Below are 18072 nucleotides of genomic sequence, written 5' to 3' on the forward strand. Positions count from 1 at the left end.
GCAGTTGCATGGTTTTAGAAATTTGCTTTTGGGTACGGTTACCAACACTCCCTCTCTTCCCTCCATAACTTCTCCACACTCTCTTCGGTTTCTTCCCACTCACTTTACTACTTCTCTTCCCTCAAAAGATTGAAACTAACCAAATGAGGAAGAAAACCATTGCAAAAAGGGCTCCTCGTGAAAAGGTTTTCAAGCTACCCACAAAGCCTTCCACTCGCTCTCAAGACCGCACCTTTACCCCTTCTCCTTCTCCTCCTACCTCTCCTCCTCGTTGTGACCCCATGGCTCGGACCAAAAACACTCCAAGGTTTCCTGCCTCTGCCAAGCCGACGCCACCACCAAAGGCCACACCTTCCAAGCCTGGCTCCTCAAAACCGAATTCAGCAAAGCCTAGCTCCTCCAAAGGCAAACGTCCGGCGATTGAGGAACCCATTCCCGAACCAACACAACCAAAATCCAAATCGGTTCCAATGCGCTCTCAACGAGGTAACACACGAGTCCCTCTCAAAAACGTTAAAGAACCAGAAATTGGACCTTTTGATCACAAAGCTCACTTTTTGACCTCTCATTCAAACTATAATCCTTATAGATTCAAATCTGCCATGAATAATAATTTTTATGAGGGAGTCATCCAGTATCGTACCCTATGCCCTTCATTTCTCGCTAATTTGCCATCTTTGAAAAGAAAATGTTTTCTTTTTGTTGATAACTTAATTTTTATGGACTGGAATCACCTTTTTGACATCAAAAAACCTGTTTATCCCTTGTTGGTCAAAGAGTTTTATGCAAACATGACTTATCATGAAGGCACTGCTCATTCGTATGTCAAGAGCTGAGATATCGTTTTAAACAATGAGACCATCAGTGATGCTTTGAAGTATACTGATGTTGGGCCCTGTGCCTACACGTCAGTTAAGTGGGATGAAGGAGTTGGTGTTTCTTACAATGATGCCCTGGCTAGTATTTGTGAACATATCTCCTTAATAGATGGCATTACACCCACTCACAAAGCCCTAGGATATGAGCGTGCTCAACTGCACCGAATAGTCAATCATATTATTCTGCCTTAAAGCGGCTCATATCAAAGGGTTTCCTACACTGATACTCTTGTTTTATATGCCCTTCTCACCAAAACTGAAATCTCATTTGCATATTTGATGGTTAGATACATGTTTGACTCTGTTAGAAGTGAAAAGGACAAAGCTCTTCCTTATGGCATGTTTCTAACTTGCATTTTTGAGTATTTTGGTGTTGACTTGACCAATGAGAAATATGAAAATAGACATTCATATCTAAAGGGAGGTGGTTCAGTGAAACAGAACAAAGGACCCACTAGATCTGAAAGAGTCGTCCTAGATGATGAAGATGAGGACTTTGTCCCTGAGGATTCTCCTGCTCCTTCCACCGAGGGTACTTCCATTTCCACAGGGAATAAATCCACTCTGCTGAATGTGGTCAAGGATGTCGCTCAAGAGTTTTTTTCCCAATCAAATCACTTGATTGCCATGAGCAAGGAAAAAAGGAAACTAGCTAGCAAGCATGAGAACTTTCTGAAGAAATCAAGGGATAGGGTGGCTGTGCTTATGACCTTCATTGATAACCTTCATTGATAACCTTCACAATGATGAAGACATTGCCACTGATGTTGAAGAGGAAGCTGCTTCAGAGGGGAATGGTTCTGATGCCTAGAATTTGTCTCATAAAAACTACAGCTGCTGTTCTCTTTTTGTCTCATGAATTCTGCTTCTTTAGCTACTTTTGAACTGTTTTATTTTGGATAACTGTAATAACTCTAGATATTGCTGCACCTGTGGTAGTTTAGTTAGCTATTTGGACTGTGCACTAATCTTTCTTGCAGGGTTTATTGTGATATTTTTGTGGATCTTGCTTATTATCAACCCTTGATGACAAAAGGGGGAGTAATAGGAGCAATGGCTGGCAGATTACTATTTTTTTTAGGACTTTGTTTGACTGCTGCAGATTTTAAAAGCTTGATTTGCAAATATTTGCAAATGTTGTGAACTGTTGTGAATGAGGTTGAAAACTTACTTTATATGTTGCTATCTTGACCATGACCCTGTTGTGTTAAAGCTCTATTTTGGCCATTAAAACTATCACTGTTTGCTATATTTTTGGTTGGTACATAGCATCTGTTTGGTTCCATAAAAGCATATGTAAACAGGAAAGAAGAGAAGAGCATAAATCCAGGGGGAGCAAATCTTGAAAAAGAAAGGGGGAGCAACATAAAAGCAAATGACAAAAATCAAAGGGAGTTTCTAAACCTTACTCAAACTCATTTCTTTTGCTTATTGCTTAAATCATGTTTGTCATCAAGGGGGAGATTGTTGAGTTAAGAAATTAACTAAATTAATTAGTGATGACAAACATTATTTTTGGGAAAATAAATAATTAGTCTTGATTAATTATAATTGCATATTACTAATTATTTATAAAACTGTTGTAGGCCAAAATCTGATTTACAGCCCAAATGGAAGGGAAAATAAAACAAGAGTGATGGGTTAATGAAATAAACAAAGCCCAAAAGGATTCAAAGCTGAGAAATCAAAACGGGCCAAGCTAATGGATACCCGATCCAAGCCCAAATTGATTTCAATTCTCTCCATCTTGCTCCAACCAAAGCAACGTTCCTCTCCTCTCTAATCAAGTCAAATCAAGACTTCAGAAAAAGTAAGAAAGAGAAAGAGAAGAAAAGCTTCCTCCATAAGCCAGTAACCAAAGAAGCAAGAAAGAGAAAATCTAAGCTTGAAGCACAGAAGCTAAAGCAGAAAATCTAAACCAAATCAAGCTTAGGTTAAAGGTAATCCATCTCATCTTGCTTGCATCAAATCTTCTTCCCTTCTTCCCAACTCTTTGCTCTATCCGAAAATGGCATTCAAGGGAAAGTTGTTCTCTGCCCTATTCTGCTTCACATCTACGGTCACAAGTGATACTTGGGGACCAAGTAGTTTTTCAATGGCTAAGATCAAGTTGACCATAAGAAGATTTCTATTGTTACTGCTTTGTGGCTTTCGGTCAAGATGAGGAAGTCAGAGGGAAAGTTTCTTCTCTAAGGATTAAGGTGAAAAAGTGAATCTGTGAGTTGGTGAAGCTCAAGGCTCAAGGTGCTGACTTTGGAAGAAGAACCCAGCAACATGCAAGAAGATAAAAGAAGCTTGCTGTTCATTCAGAAGGTAAGGAGAGAAAACCAGTGAATAGAGGTTTTGTTCTGAGAGAGCTCTTTGAAGAAGTTTAACTAACTGGACAGTGTAACCTAATCAAAGGTGCATTCCGCCAGTATGAAGAACTGAATCAGAGGCTTGCTAATCTGGTTTTTCGCATAGCACAGAGGCTGTTGATGAAGTCAATCTCCTTCATTTTTTACAGATTGTAATGTACTTTTCTATGTTTATCTTTCTGTAATTTCTTGTGAGAAAAGGCATTGTGAGAAAGCTCAAGTAAAAGCCATGAGTAGAAAAAGGCTGAGTGATACACTTGAGAGAAAAGCCTAGAGTTATTTTTAGATTTCTTTAGGTGTGTTTATGTCTTGTATCTTGTACCTGTGAGGTATCCCTTTCTTAGTTGGGTTAGCACTAAGAGGTATAGTTAGGTATTAGCATAGCCAATGTCAAGTTAGGTTAGAACTTGAGTGTGAAAGGATTGGTTCAATCCTGTGTTATTGGTGTATGTAATACTGTTAACTACAGTGAAATTCCTCCATAGTTGTGGAGGAGACTGGATGTAGGTTGCATAGCACAAGGCAACTGAACCAGGATACATGCTGGTGTTAGCTTTTCTCTTCTCTGCTGTGTTCTATTTTCTGATATTCATGAGACAAAAATAAATTATCTCATAAATTTCCGCTGCTGAGTTCAAACAGAATCAGAATTGCAAATTTGTTTAAAAGGGTAATAACAGCAACTAAAAGGAAGGCATAGATTCAACCCCACTTCTCTAAGCCTACCATAACCTTCACTATCCTATGGTCATCTAGTCTAAATTTTCACAGAACATTATATATTAAATGCAAGAAACCTAAACCATACCTTGACCGGTTTCCACGTAGTGACCAAGGCAACTTAGCAAAACAAACACAGCCCCAAAGGTTCAATAAAACACTAGTGCTCAACCACCACCAAGTTCCAACATCCACAAATTCAAGTTCCAATTATTTATTCACAACCTAATACATATTCATAACACATGTACACCCAAGTTTAATACCCAAAGCACAAATTCAGAAAATTGAATAGAGTTATGGTATCCTCACCTTACCCAAGCTTCGTATAAGCAAGAGTGAACGCTTTCCTCAAGCTAATTGGATCCTAATACATCAAAAAGCAAAGAAATTCAACACCACTACATAATTTTCGAAAATTGGGGGAAGGAAAGGCTGAGAGAAATAAAGTAGCTTACCTATGAAATTGTTCCAGTAGAATCGTAGAGCTCGACACGATGGTCGCGTGGCAGCAAACGGTGCGGCGATTGGAGCTCGAATGAAAAAGATACGGTGATTTGAAGTAACGTAAGGGGTTAGGGAAATTTCTTTTCTTCTCTCCCCTGTTTATGCTTTCAGCGTGTTCTTGCTGAAGTGGGGAGGAAGAAGAGCCTTGGCTCATTTAAGTGCTGGGCCGGTTGGGCCCACGGGCTCGGTTTGGGTCCGGTCAATCTTGGGCTGAATTCTTTGAAATTAGTGTCAAAATTATCATTTTGATGAGTTCTATCCTAATTTAATATAATATTCATATTTCTAATTTTCTTTATTAAAAATTAATTTATTGACTAATTATTTACTAATTTAACGGGGTTTACATATGGTGCAACACACTATACCAATTAGAATGACCAATGCCGGCATCCCTACAAACCCAAACTTTAGTGTTATCTATTTTTTTCCCACCAATCATTGTAAATAATGGAGCCGATATCCATTAACACTGTATATCGGGTAGCTTGTGCTCTTATTCATTGAGTCTCAACTAAGTGCAACTAGTTTTCAATTTGTTGTGTCAGTTAGATGTACTCTGACATATTCTCTAAACCAATAAGAAAAATTATTTAGTGATGTATCAAGATTTGTTTCTTAGAATAACCTATGATACAATAGGATAAATAAGGAAATTTGTTTAGTGATGTATCATGATTTATTTTTTGGAATAACCTCTTATACAATAGAATAAATAATGAAATTTCAGTGTACCAAAATTTTGATTAGATAAAAAAGTTATTATCTTCCTCTAATTCATCTCCAACCTCCTGATGCTTGGTTTGTTCAATTTCCCTTTCATCATAATCAACTCCATTGTACCCCTCTAAAGGTTCATACTCAAGATAGTTATCCCCGAAAGCTAAATGTTCATCTTTTTCATATTCATCTATGGACTCCTTAACCTCCTCTTCTTTGTTCTTCACATCATTGAGCTTCTCCTAAAAAAAAAAACAATTTTCTCATCATTAACTATGTTTTCTTTTTCTTCATGATTATTCACAACCACTTCCGTAGTTTCAGACTCTTGCCCAAGGTTGTCATTATGGTTGTTTTCAAGGGAGGTCTTTGCTCTTTTTACCGCAGCACCTTTCTTCAGTGTTCGTTGAGGCGTTGTTCGCAGTTTTTTTCCTCAACAGGGTTGAAGAAAATACTTTTTTCGAACAAAAGAAATTGACCTTTTTCGATGAGATAAAAAATGCAGAAAAATCCAAAACAAAATCAGAAAGGATTGTCGTAGCTGAAGAGACAATAAAAATTGGAAGGGAATCCAATTGCTGAGTACGAAGAATAGAGAAAATTTAGGTAAAAAAAAAAGAACTAAAAATCCTAGATGAGGTGAATCGAAGATAGATGAACACAAAAAATCCTAGAAAATACAGAAAAAATTTGTGGTTGTATTGATGATTGAATTTGGAAGAGTGAGAGTAGAGAATAGGGTTGAAAAATAGGAAGAGAATTTAGTGAAAAAAAATTAGGATTAGGGTTTAAAAAAGAGAAAGGGACCACATTGCAAGTAAAAAAGTTTTGTTTGCCACGTCAGTTAGCCGTTGATATGCCAGCGTGGCAAGAATCAGTCCACCTCAGCTTTTCGATGTCCATTGATGGTCAAAAACTGCCAGAAGGACTACTCTAAGAAGAAGAAGAAGAAGAAGAAGAAGTAGAGAAGAGAGGTTTGCATTACCACATTCGGGACGTCATGCACGGCTGCAGGTGGCGGAAGGTGATGCGTCGTTGACGGCGGACGACCCGCGGTTGTAGCTGGTGGAAGAGGATGTGCGATTGCTGATGATGGGAGGTGATGCAGCGTTGTTTCTTTTTTTAACTATAAATGAGAGTGAAAGTGAGATTAGGATTACTCTTAATTTAGGGTTGTTTTTTCTTGTTGGGCTTCTTTTGCAGTCCATAAACTAATTGGTTACTTAGTGAGATTGTTTTTTAACATACCGAGAGAATTTTCGCACCAATCACTGCTATATATTAAGCTTCTGTAGTTGATAATACTACAATAACTTGTAATTTAAATAACTAGTTTACTACATCTCCTGCCACATCACCTATAGTGGTCTTTATTTCTTTTGTCAAGGTTACCTGCTTGCATAATCTGAGTCAACATATCATTTGATGGTAAATTCAGATATTCTAAAATATAATGCAATATCAAAGGTTCTTTTGATATATTTCAAGATCCTCTTCACAGCATTCTAATGCTCTTTTCATAGATTTGCCAACTTGCTGACCATTTTGACTTATTAAGAGATATTTGGTATGATGCAAATCATGACGTACATAAGGCTTTCGATTGTAGATGCATATAGTAATCGAGACAATTCTAACATCCCTTCTTCATTGCTAGGACAGATATAAGAGGATAATTTAAAATTGACCAAAAGTGGGATAGATATTGACTTATATTCTTACATGTCGAAACACCGCAATACATTCCTCAAGTTATTTTCTTGCGATAGCCAAATCTTCCTATCTTTTCTCTCTCAATAAATCTACATCCCTAAAATATTATTTGTTGATATCAAATCCTTCATATCAAATTCTTTAGCCAACTGAGTCTTTAATTCTTGGACTCTGTTAGGGCCTATTACCAACGTACAACAGCAGAATGATGAAATCATTATTATTAGAATTCTTGTAATAAATATAATGGTATGACTGAAATCTATTGTAATCAAAGATAATAATGGAGGAATCAAATCTCTCGTACTAACATCCTACAAGATTTGGTTAACCTGTATTCTAATTTTCTTTTTTTTTTAGATTTTTCAAGACTTTCTAGTTAGAGCATATATATCTCTTCTTTAAATTTACCGTAAAAAATAACAGTTTTTATATCTAATTACTTTACAAGTAAATCACATATAACACATATGGCATTATGGCAAGAACTATTCCAATTTTAGAAATTCCTACTACTAAAAAAAATATTTCATTAAAATTAATACCTTCTTTTTAGAAAAAAATCCTTTCACCACCAATCTTGCACGATAAAATTCTATTTGTTTATGACTATTTTTTTGCAGACCCATTTGTGCTACCAACGACTTTCCTTCCATCTGGGAATGGAAACATCTTTCCTTGTCTTGTTTTTGCGTGGTACTTCTATTTTTCTTTACATGGTGGTGGTCATCCATAAAAGAAGAATATGAATTTTTTACGGCCTCTTAAAATATTGATGGTTCTCCATTTTCGCTAACAAAATAAAATAATATACAGTATGGCATGTCATGACATAATCAATATGTCACAATAGTCTTCTTATTTCGCATGTTCTATAAATTTTAATTGGTTCTTGTTCAATTTGTTCTGATTTTATTTTGGAAGAGTCTTTTTCTCCATTCAAGATACACACAAGTAAAATTATTGACGAAAAATAGAACCCTAATTTATATATGTTTGATTGCCGGGGAAATCTTCTTTGTGGCTATACGAAGACATGACCCACGCTAGAAAAGAAGAGTTTAAATTAATTAAAATACCTCCTTGGACCAAAACTTTAACTTTGTATTATCTATCTTGTATAGTTGCATCTGTCTACTTCTTTCTAGCTACTTGCTGCTTTTATTTTTCTTGACCTGTCTTTGTACCACAAATAGCATGATGAGAGAGACTTTGTACCACAAATTTGACCATTTGCCAAATAGCATGATGAGAGATCAGACTTCATTTATGATGATAAACATGTTCAGCAAAATTTGCAGAAATTATTTTTTTATGGTTGTATGGGTGGTGTTTTGGTCGGATATTGGCTAAAGAGGAGAATTCCCGAAGGGTGGAGGTCACCCTCAATACGCCAGGGACGTGGTGACTTAGCCGGAGAGGGACGTGGCTTGCGCCCATTCAACACGCCCAGGGCGTGGTGACTTAGCTGGCGAGGGACGTGGTGTCACGCCAGGGGCGTGGTGAGTCACGACGGGGGGCGTGGTGCCTGGAAGCCCGTGAACGCCTGCGGAGTTCCAATACTGCTGACGCAGCACGCGGGGGGCGTGGTGCAGGCCTACCTGCATGCAGGGGACAGCCCCCCTCCGGGAACCAGCGCAAGTGTCCTCCTCCATGGGCATATATATTCACTCTTCTTCTCCCATGGCTAGGCTTCACACAGAAAGCAGAAAACAAGAGAGAAGGTAAGAAAGAAGTGTATCCGTGTAGGAGAGTGTGAGTGATAGTGATCAGTATTGAAGAGTAATAGTGAGTATTAGTGAGCTAAGTTTATACGGTGAAAGAAAAAAATTTTAGTTTAAGAGTTAAAAAAAAATGGTACGTAATTATTTAGCATCTGAAGAGCATATTATCAACTATTTGGATCATTCCATTTATGTAAATTGGTAGACTTTAATTTTTTTTTCTGTGTTTAATAAATATTTTAATAAATAAGATATTAAAATAAATATGTGAATGTTTATTAAAATATTTATAAGGATTATTATTTAATTAATGTAACAGATATCTTTGTTGATGCAGCCTAACAGGAATTTGTTGGTGCGTAAACTGGATCTGCGGAATTCGATGGTGGAGAACTACTTACGTGCCACGAGATTCTACCACGTCTCTAGAATTGGAGTCATAGGAGAATTTCACCCCATGTTAGCTACTCTGGTTGAAAGGTGGAGGCCTGAGACCCACACCTTTGTATTGCCGATCGGTGAGGTTACAATGACATTAGAGGATGTCGCTAATATATTCGGCCAACCCATTGATGGAGAGCCTGTCAGTGGATGGACAGATAGTAGTAACGACTTCGTTCAAAGTCAGGGCATAGCGGTATTCGGTCGTGTGCCATTAGTCAGTCAGAATGCGAAGTCCTATATAAAGCTGGGTTGGGTTCGACGTATTAGAGACGCAGAGCTGTTGGACACTGAGGAGTCCATCAGGCGATACGTCAGATGTCAGATCTTCTGTTTGTTAGGATCGACTCTATTCACGGACAAGTCGACCGCATATGCCCATGTGAAATATCTACCATTGCTTCGCGATTTCGAGTGGATCCATACTTATAGTTGGGGGTCAGCATGTCTGGCACATCTTTACAGAGCACTATGTCGTGCATCACGATATGATACAAAGGAGATGGATGGCCTTCTGAATCTGTTGTTTGTTTGGGCATGGGAGCAAATGCCGTGTCTTGCTCCCGTACCGAGACAAACGCTTCCACCGGCTGAGATACCAGTCGCCAGGAGGTAATAAGTCTTATTTTAGTTATGTGTTATATTCATGATGGATGTTTGACATATGATGAGTTATTTAAATGTTTTGACCAGTTGACCAGGGATATTCCAAGGGATATTCCAGTTGACCAGCATTGCATCGTTCTACGCGGAGTGCAGCTTCATGACTGGACAGTTTTGCATGGGCCATGGATAGTGGAGTGGGCCAACAGGCGACACAGCCGACTGCGAGACCTGCACCCCCTTCCGACCTGGGATTTTTTACTGACGACTGAGTACCGGGATTGGTACATGCGCTCCTACGGACATCTGTTGAGATTGACGGTGTACGTTCCTCATCATCTACAGCCACCTGCCCCACAACCACCTCCCCCACAGCCACCTCCCCCTCAGCCACCTCAGCATGTAGTGTTTGAGCCGTTTCATTATTATATACCACAGCCACCGGCCTACAGTCATGGTAGCCATCACACTCAGGGCAGCCACCACTCTCAGCAGTCTCAGTGCAGCCACCACTCTCAGCAGTCCCAGCACAGCCACCACTCTCAGCAGTCCCAGCACAGCCACCACTCTCAACATCATGATCCCATACTTACCATTCCTTCCGGTCATGATTGGTTTGACTTCTCCAGTGACGGACCCGGAGATCAGCAACTACAGCATTGGACTGACGCTGGTTTGGGTGGCTGGTCAGATTTTAGTGGTATCCCTTCACCGTCAGTGCCGGCTGATCCACGTAGGGCATCAGTAGATATGGGATATGGTTTACGGGGTCGTACTTCTGACCACACGTCAGAGAGTGCGTCATGTGATAGTGGTTTTATCCAGCGTCAGCGGACATACGCAGTTGTTGACACGTTCAACCCCGGTCCATCCGCTCCAGCTGAGGCAGGCGGGTCGGCCGCTCCGACAGAGGCAGGGGGGTTGGCCACTCCTACAGAGGCAGGAGGTTCGGGAGCTCCGGGGGTGGATGACTCAGTTCGAGGTCACCCATATGACCTACGGACGGAGCGAAATCCACCTGATAGGTATACTCCATCGCGGTTAGAGACGGGCATTATGCGTAAGAGACTGCACTGGTTTGTTGGGAAGAAGTGAGCTTTGGTTGTTAACTTAATGTAAACCGTGTTATATGTTTGGTTTGTTAACGTATGTAAATAGTGTTTAATGTTTGTTTTATTTACTTATGTAATCAGTTAATGTTTGTTTTATTAACTTATGTAATCAGTTAATGTTTTATTAAGTGACCATTTTAATATCAATGGATAGACTTCAATTGAAAAATACAAACACGTCCAATTTCAAAAGCATCGACTAACAAAATACAAATTAAAAAATACAAACATGACAATATTAAACTACGAACTAGCACCACTCGGTCCAGCACGCTGAGGACACCTACTCCGACTATGACCCTGAGCACCACAGAGACGGCATATCCGAGGACCACGCATGTCGCGTGAGTCCATTTCATTCAAGTATCGAGTCAGTTTGGGCCTGCCTTTAGACGTTTGCCGCTGCACGGGATTTGTGACCAATGTGGGTCCCTCATAAGCAGGCCATGTATCGGGATCACCTAATGGTGTGAACTCAAACCTATATACTTTATGAACCTACGTCATCTTGTACACATCATGCACATACAACTGCCAATCGAGATGCTGGTTAGCACAGCAAGCAATAACATGGCGACATGGTATTCGTTCAACCTGAAAGTGCCCACAGTCACACGTCCGTCGCGCAAGATCAACAACTAGCACCTTTCCAGTAGTCATTTCGCGCATCTCAAACACCTCATTTCGTCTATCAAAGCGGTGCACAACTATATTCCCAGCCTGTTGCATACTTGCTTCTATCCGCTGTTGCGCAAATGCGGAGTACGTATATCCAGCACGCTTGCATTCGTGAGTCTCGACACTCTTCCGCATAAAAAGTTCATTTAACCTATAATATGTTGCTCGGACCAACGCCAACACAGGTAGATTACGGGCACCCTTCAACATTGAGTTAATGCACTCGACAAGGTTCGTTGTCATATGGCCCCATCGATGTCCCTCGTCGAATGCCAATACCCAATGTCTGAGTCCAATGGCATCGCACCACCTAGCATATGCCTCGCCTCGCTCTTCCAACCTCTTATAGTTGATATTGTACTCCTCCACCGTTCTTGAATACCCTATGTTGACAACAAGCTTTTGCAAGTGAGGGACTTTGAATGCCCTTAAGAAGTTACTGCCGATGTGTCTTATACAAAACATCCACCATGCTCTTGGAGGTTGCCATTCACCACCGGAACGATTTACTACTGCCCGTATTGACTCATGTCGGTCTGAGATCATATCCACGCCATCTTTTCTAACAACATACATTCGCAGATTCCTGAGAAAGAAGTGCCACGCATCAGCTGTCTCTCCTTCCACCAAGGCAAAGGCGATAGGCACAATGTTCTGGTTCCCATCTTGTGCAACAGCGACTAGAAGTGTACCTTTGTATTTTCCGTATATGTGTGTGCCGTCAACCTGAACCAGGGGCTTGCAATGCCTGAATGCCCTAATGCATGGATTGAAACTCCAAAATACACGATGAAGTATTTTTACACCTTGTGCCTCCTCATTCCCGTTGTACAATGGTCGTGTTTCTATTTGGACAACTGAACCAGGCATCTTCTGCACCATGACCGAGAGCCACCATGGCAAGGCTTGGTAAGAATCCTCCCAACCACCGAAAACATTGGCTATGGACTTCTGCTTTGCCAACGAAGCCTTTCGGTAACTAATGGTATAGTTGAACCTTGACTGGACTTCCGCAATTATAGATTTCACCTTGATGGACGGGTCCGTCTCGACCAATGGCCTTATAGCATCAGCAACTGTATCTGAGTCCAACTTGGAATGATCTTGTGAAATCGTTCCGACCGTGCACGTGTGCCTACCGTTGTATCTTCGTATCTCCCAACAACCTTTTCTCCGTATCAAGCTAGCTCAGATAAGCCAGTCACATCCACGCCCGTACATCTTGCATTTTGTATAGAACGTCTGTGGCTCAGACTCATACACCTCATAGTCAACTCCTTTAGCAATAGTGAAACTTCTAATTGCTGCGACGATCGACTTTCTAGAACTGTATTTCATTCCAATCCGTAACTCCCCGTCCTCAGCATCGGCAATGCCTATGTCAACAAAATTAAAAAATAGTAAAAAAATTTAAAGTTAAAATTTAAAATACATATCTTTACTAACATTTTAAGAATATTCAGCTATTTTAATTTTCAACGGTTCGGTTAGACCGGTTTACCGAGTTTGACCGGTTTTCATCGGTTCATTTTCGGTTTCACCGATTCATACTGGTTCGTTTCCTTATTTGGTTTAATTAACGGACCGGACCGGTTTAATGTTTGGTTCATCGGTTTTTCGATCGAACCGGCCGGTCCGGTCCGATTAAGACAACTGTTTATTACTCAAACGAACGTATAAACTAACAAAAGATTATTATTTAGTCACCACGTACCTATGTTTGTATATTCCGGAAACTCGGGGGAATGCATGGCCTCGAGATCCAACTCACGCATAAAAGGTGGAACGTCCATCGGTTGACTGCTCGGCGGACCCACCACTACATTCTCTGCTGCTGCCTTAACTCCCACATTACCATCCTCATCTTCGTCGCCGGCCTCATAAGTGGCTTCGAAGTCATCTTCGCTGTTACTATTCATTCCTTGGTACACTACATCTCTATCATCATGTATATCTATATCATTCTGAACCGCCACTGCCTCTACAGTTTCAAAATCAACGTACACCTCAATCTGTGGGTGTCGCATCTGAGTCTGCCGGTGAATTTGAAACATCTTCTGTATACTCGCTTCATCAGTGATCGGCATGGCATCAAACTGTATTAGACCACCAAAAACCACAACCGGATTCCGGTACAGAATTCTGCTCACTCTCATTAACGTACCATTATCCATGCTTTGACAGAGGCTGTTCTGCAGCTCCATTAACGTCATCGTGCATGGAACCACAAACGAAAACGGATTCTGGGACACAAACCTCACTCTCTCATGAGTATTACGTACTATCTCACCGTTGCGATACACCACCAAATTTGCGGTGCCCTCCATTACACCAACAACAGCCTCAAAGAATCCTCACAACACACTCAAATCTCACTCAATATGGAAAACACTCTCGAGCTCTACCTTATATAGAGCAGTGCTGCCTGCCTCAACCAATCACGCTTTGACACGTGTCAGAACACCCCTGCGTGCTGAGTCATCACGCCCCCCACGTGTTGCATACTTGGACCAATCACTCTTCGCCACATCAGCACGCCCCCCACGTGCTGACTCGTCACGCCCCCTCGTGCTGCACCTCCTGGCCAACCAAACTCTGCCACATCAGCACGCCCCCTGTGTGCTGCTTAGGTGGCTCAACCACAGCATGCCACCTAGCCTCCACGCCCCTCACGTGTTGAAGGCACCACACCACCTGCGTGTTACCCCTTCATCTGACACGTCCATCTATTTGTAATACACACAGTTGCTCCATTTTCACTCAATACACCAAAATGCTTTCCATATTTAAATTAATGAGCCGCAAATTTGCTTTTTAGAGACAAAATATTCTTGTAGCTCATATACAAATTTTTTTTTTTAAAATACGTATCACTTTTAAATTTTTCAGTTAAGCAATTAATTACATAAAACTCAAAAAAAATTTTAAATTAAATAAATCTCATTCATAATCTATCTAAAGACATTTGAAACTAATTACAAATAGACGAAGAAACAAGTAATAAAAAATACTTTATAATATAGATGAATGTATATATTTTATCATATTTGTTACACATTCAAGTAATATTGTCATCTAAGTCTAACCAAGTATATCTAACATTAACAAAAATTACTCTCATTAAAAAGAACGTGATTACACGCACTACGTTATTGTCATCGTCTTCTTCTTCTTCTTCTTTATGTTTCTCCTCCTCCTTCTCTCCTACTCCTGCTCCTTCTCCTTTTCATTCTCCTTTTTCGCGTGTTTTCTCCTTATTGTCATTCTTTTGTTACTGCTGTTATTGCTGTAATTGCAGTAGAAGGTGAGAAAAAAGAGTTTTGAATTGTTTAGGACAACGAATCCAAATACACCTTAATTCACTCAGAAATGAACCGAATTTATATAATTATTGCGACACAATAACTCAGAAATGAACCGAAATTACATAACAATTGCGACACAATTAACTCAGAAATGAATCGAAATTACATAATGATTGCGACACAATTAACTTAGAAAGAAAGAGAAGAAGAGAACAATGGTAAATAATCTGCAGGTTTGAGAAGCAATAGATGTTAAAATAAAAGATTTCCAACATGAACTTAGAGATTTTTGCATGTGGATTTCAAGTTCAACTGAGAAAAATTTAACTACAATAGATAAAAAGATTTTTTTTTAAAAAAAAAAAGGCCTTTTAGAGAAAAGGAGTATATTCATGGTATCTTATATTAAATTCATAATTCATATCAGAACTGTTTGGGAGATTTCATTTTCTGGGTTATGAAGGTTGGTGAAATACTTTTTTTTCCTGTCTTTGTAGAATACTTGAAAAATATTCAGTGTATTCATTATTTCTTGTTATGTCTTTTTCTATTTAATTTTACTGGTTTTCTAAGGTATTGTCCAAGAGCTAAACTCAAATTTAACACATAAACTTAGAAATTGTGTTAAATTTGAGTAAATCAAGAAGAATTTTGAGAAAATAAAATAAGAAGAAAAAGATGAAGAAGAAAAAGAAGAAGAGGAGAAACAGTTTTGAATTGTGCAAGACAACGAGTCCAAATGCACGTTAATTCACTCAGAAATGAACCAAAATTATATAATGATTGCAACACAATTAACTCAGAGATAAACCGAAATTACATAATGGATTGCGACACAATTAACTTAGATGAACTGAAATTACGTAACAATTGCGACACAATTAACTCAGAAATGAACCGAAATTTACCATAGTAATTGCGACACATAAACTCAGTTCAAAAACAAGCACACAAATTTAAACAAGACTGAATCATGAACAAAAACAAATCCAAAATCAATTTTGGATCAGACATTGTCATTAATATGTTTCTTCTTCTTTTTTGTTTGATATTTTCTTCTCTTTTTCTTGGTTTTATTCCTCTCAAGAGAGTAAATCAAAAGAAATTTTGAGAAAATGAAAAAAGAATTGAAGGTGAAGATGAAGAAGAAAAAGATGAAAAAGAAGAAGAAGAATCAGTAGAAGATGAGGAGAAAGAGTTTTGAATTGTGCAGGACAACGAGTCCAAATGCACCTTAATTCACTTAGAAATGAACCGAAATTACATAATGGGTTGCGATGCAGTTAACTCAGAAATGCACCAAAATTACATAACAATTGCGACACAATTAACTCAGTTCGAAAACAATCACAGAAATAAGACTGAATTATGAACAAAAACACATCGAAAATCAATTTTGGATCAGACAACATCATCAACATGGCAAAAATTCAACAATAACATACAATAACAAAGACAATGATATGTATAAGAAGAAGAATAACAATGATGACGATGGAGGAGGAGGAGAAGAAAAAGGGAGGGAAAAAAGAAACTCAATTGAGAAAAAAGAAAGAATGAAGTGGTGGTGTTGCTGGTGATGACGATAACGAAAGAGAAGTTACGGCAGGCACATGAATTTAAAATATTTGGTTGGATTTAGTTAGGATTATGACTTGGATGTAGAATTTTATTGATATTTTATATGATACATAAACCCAAAATTAACTAAGTATAATCTCAAAGGACTAGATTCGATTCATAAAAACATTGATTATTATAATCAAAATAAAAGACAATTCACATTGAATAATACTAGAAAATCAAAATAAAAGACAATTCACATTGAATAATACTAGAAAATCAAAATTATAGTAGCTAATTTTAACTAATACTATATATGATAGGTTGTTAAATAAACTCATTATAAAATCTATTAAAAATAATTTTTGTTGAGTTTGAATATTAAATGTTTCTTTTGCAAGTGATCCAAAATTTGTTGATTCCGAATGGCTTCCACTTCCGGGCTTGTTCTTGGCTCATTATCGTTTCCACCTTCTACTCGATCATCTCTTTCCATCACAACTGGTACAATTTTTCTCTTTTCTAACAGTTATCAATTTTATATAAAAACAACTGCATGATAGTCTTAGTTACATGCATAATATAAAATTGGGTTGGTGGGTTGGTTGTTTAGGTTCAATTGCAAGAAGAGCTTTATGGCACAAGAAGAGAAAACTCCAATCCTTGGAGCATAACTGGAACCATTCTTACAAATTCATTCATGGAGGATCCACACCTCATAAACCCAAGACACGAAATTTTCTTATGAAAGCAACTTCTGAACCGTTTGATACACAAACCATTTGGAAGTCTACCAAAGATATCTTGCATACTGTCCAAAAGTTTACTATATCTTATTATTTAATTACTGTGGTTAGTTCACAATCAACCTTCAAAGCTACTAGGGGTGTACATAAAATAATCAAATTGTGGTTAATCGGTTAAAAAATCATAACTACATTTTGGTTAACAAATTTAATAAAATAATTTTAAAAATTATATTCATATTATTAAAAAGTGGTTAATCAAAATCAAATTTTAAAAACCGGTTTTTAATCAATTAATCAAAACCAAAATCAAATTCTTTGTAACTCTTGTGTTTAAATTGGTTAACCAATTTTTTTTATAAAAACCGATTTTTAATCGGTTAAAAACCAATTTTTTATTTTATTTTTTGAAAAATTCAATTTTTTAATGTAAAAATTGGTTTTTTTAAAATCAGTTATTTTTTAAAATTAATTTTTTTTATAACCGGTTAATAACCAAGTTTATCGTATAAAATTAATTTGATTAATTAACTAAATTATATTTTTGGCTAACCCAAAAACAATACAGATTTAATTTTTAGATTAATCAAACCATGTGCTGTCCTAAAAATTACTACACACTTGTTAATATATATTAATTATTACTGTCCAAGATTAAAATAGTTGAGTGAGTTCTGTGTTTAAAAATATTAAATCCACAAATCAACTCACATATTATGGATTGATGATTTTTGAAAATCAACCAACCCCATAATTTTTTAATTGGATTGGGAAAAATATCCAAGAATTTGTGAGTTAACCGAAACTAATAGACACCCCAACTTCCTCTAAAAAAATACAGAAACAAGAAATATTTTTATGTCTTCTGGATAAACTAACTTTATTTATGTCCGGTCAGTTAATGAGCATATCTTCGACATCACTCCTTGCAGTGGAAAATTTATCAGACATATCTCCAAAGTTTTTTGTTGGTTTATTCAAGGTGAGCTTCATCCTTCTATATTC

General features: G+C 38.1%; 2 protein-coding genes across 2 annotated transcripts in view; both read left to right on the forward strand.

The window, feature by feature from the left end:
- Positions 1 to 18072, forward strand: part of LOC107624847 (naringenin 8-dimethylallyltransferase 2, chloroplastic) — a 149196-nt gene that overhangs the window by 109411 nt on the left and 21713 nt on the right. The window lies entirely within an intron of this gene.
- LOC107646183 (naringenin 8-dimethylallyltransferase 2, chloroplastic-like) overlaps positions 16716 to 18072 on the forward strand; it is a 2431-nt gene continuing 1074 nt past the window's right edge. Inside the window, exons 1-3 of the mRNA XM_021117341.1 lie at positions 16716 to 16825; positions 16935 to 17173; positions 17966 to 18049. Of these exons, the coding sequence (XP_020973000.1) occupies positions 16747 to 16825; positions 16935 to 17173; positions 17966 to 18049 (402 nt within the window). The 5' untranslated portion in view covers positions 16716 to 16746. The remainder of the gene's footprint in view (positions 16826 to 16934; positions 17174 to 17965; positions 18050 to 18072) is intronic.

The sequence above is a fragment of the Arachis ipaensis genome, chromosome B01, assembly GCF_000816755.2.
Source record: "Arachis ipaensis cultivar K30076 chromosome B01, Araip1.1, whole genome shotgun sequence".
In the NCBI taxonomy this organism is placed as follows: Eukaryota; Viridiplantae; Streptophyta; class Magnoliopsida; order Fabales; family Fabaceae; genus Arachis; species Arachis ipaensis.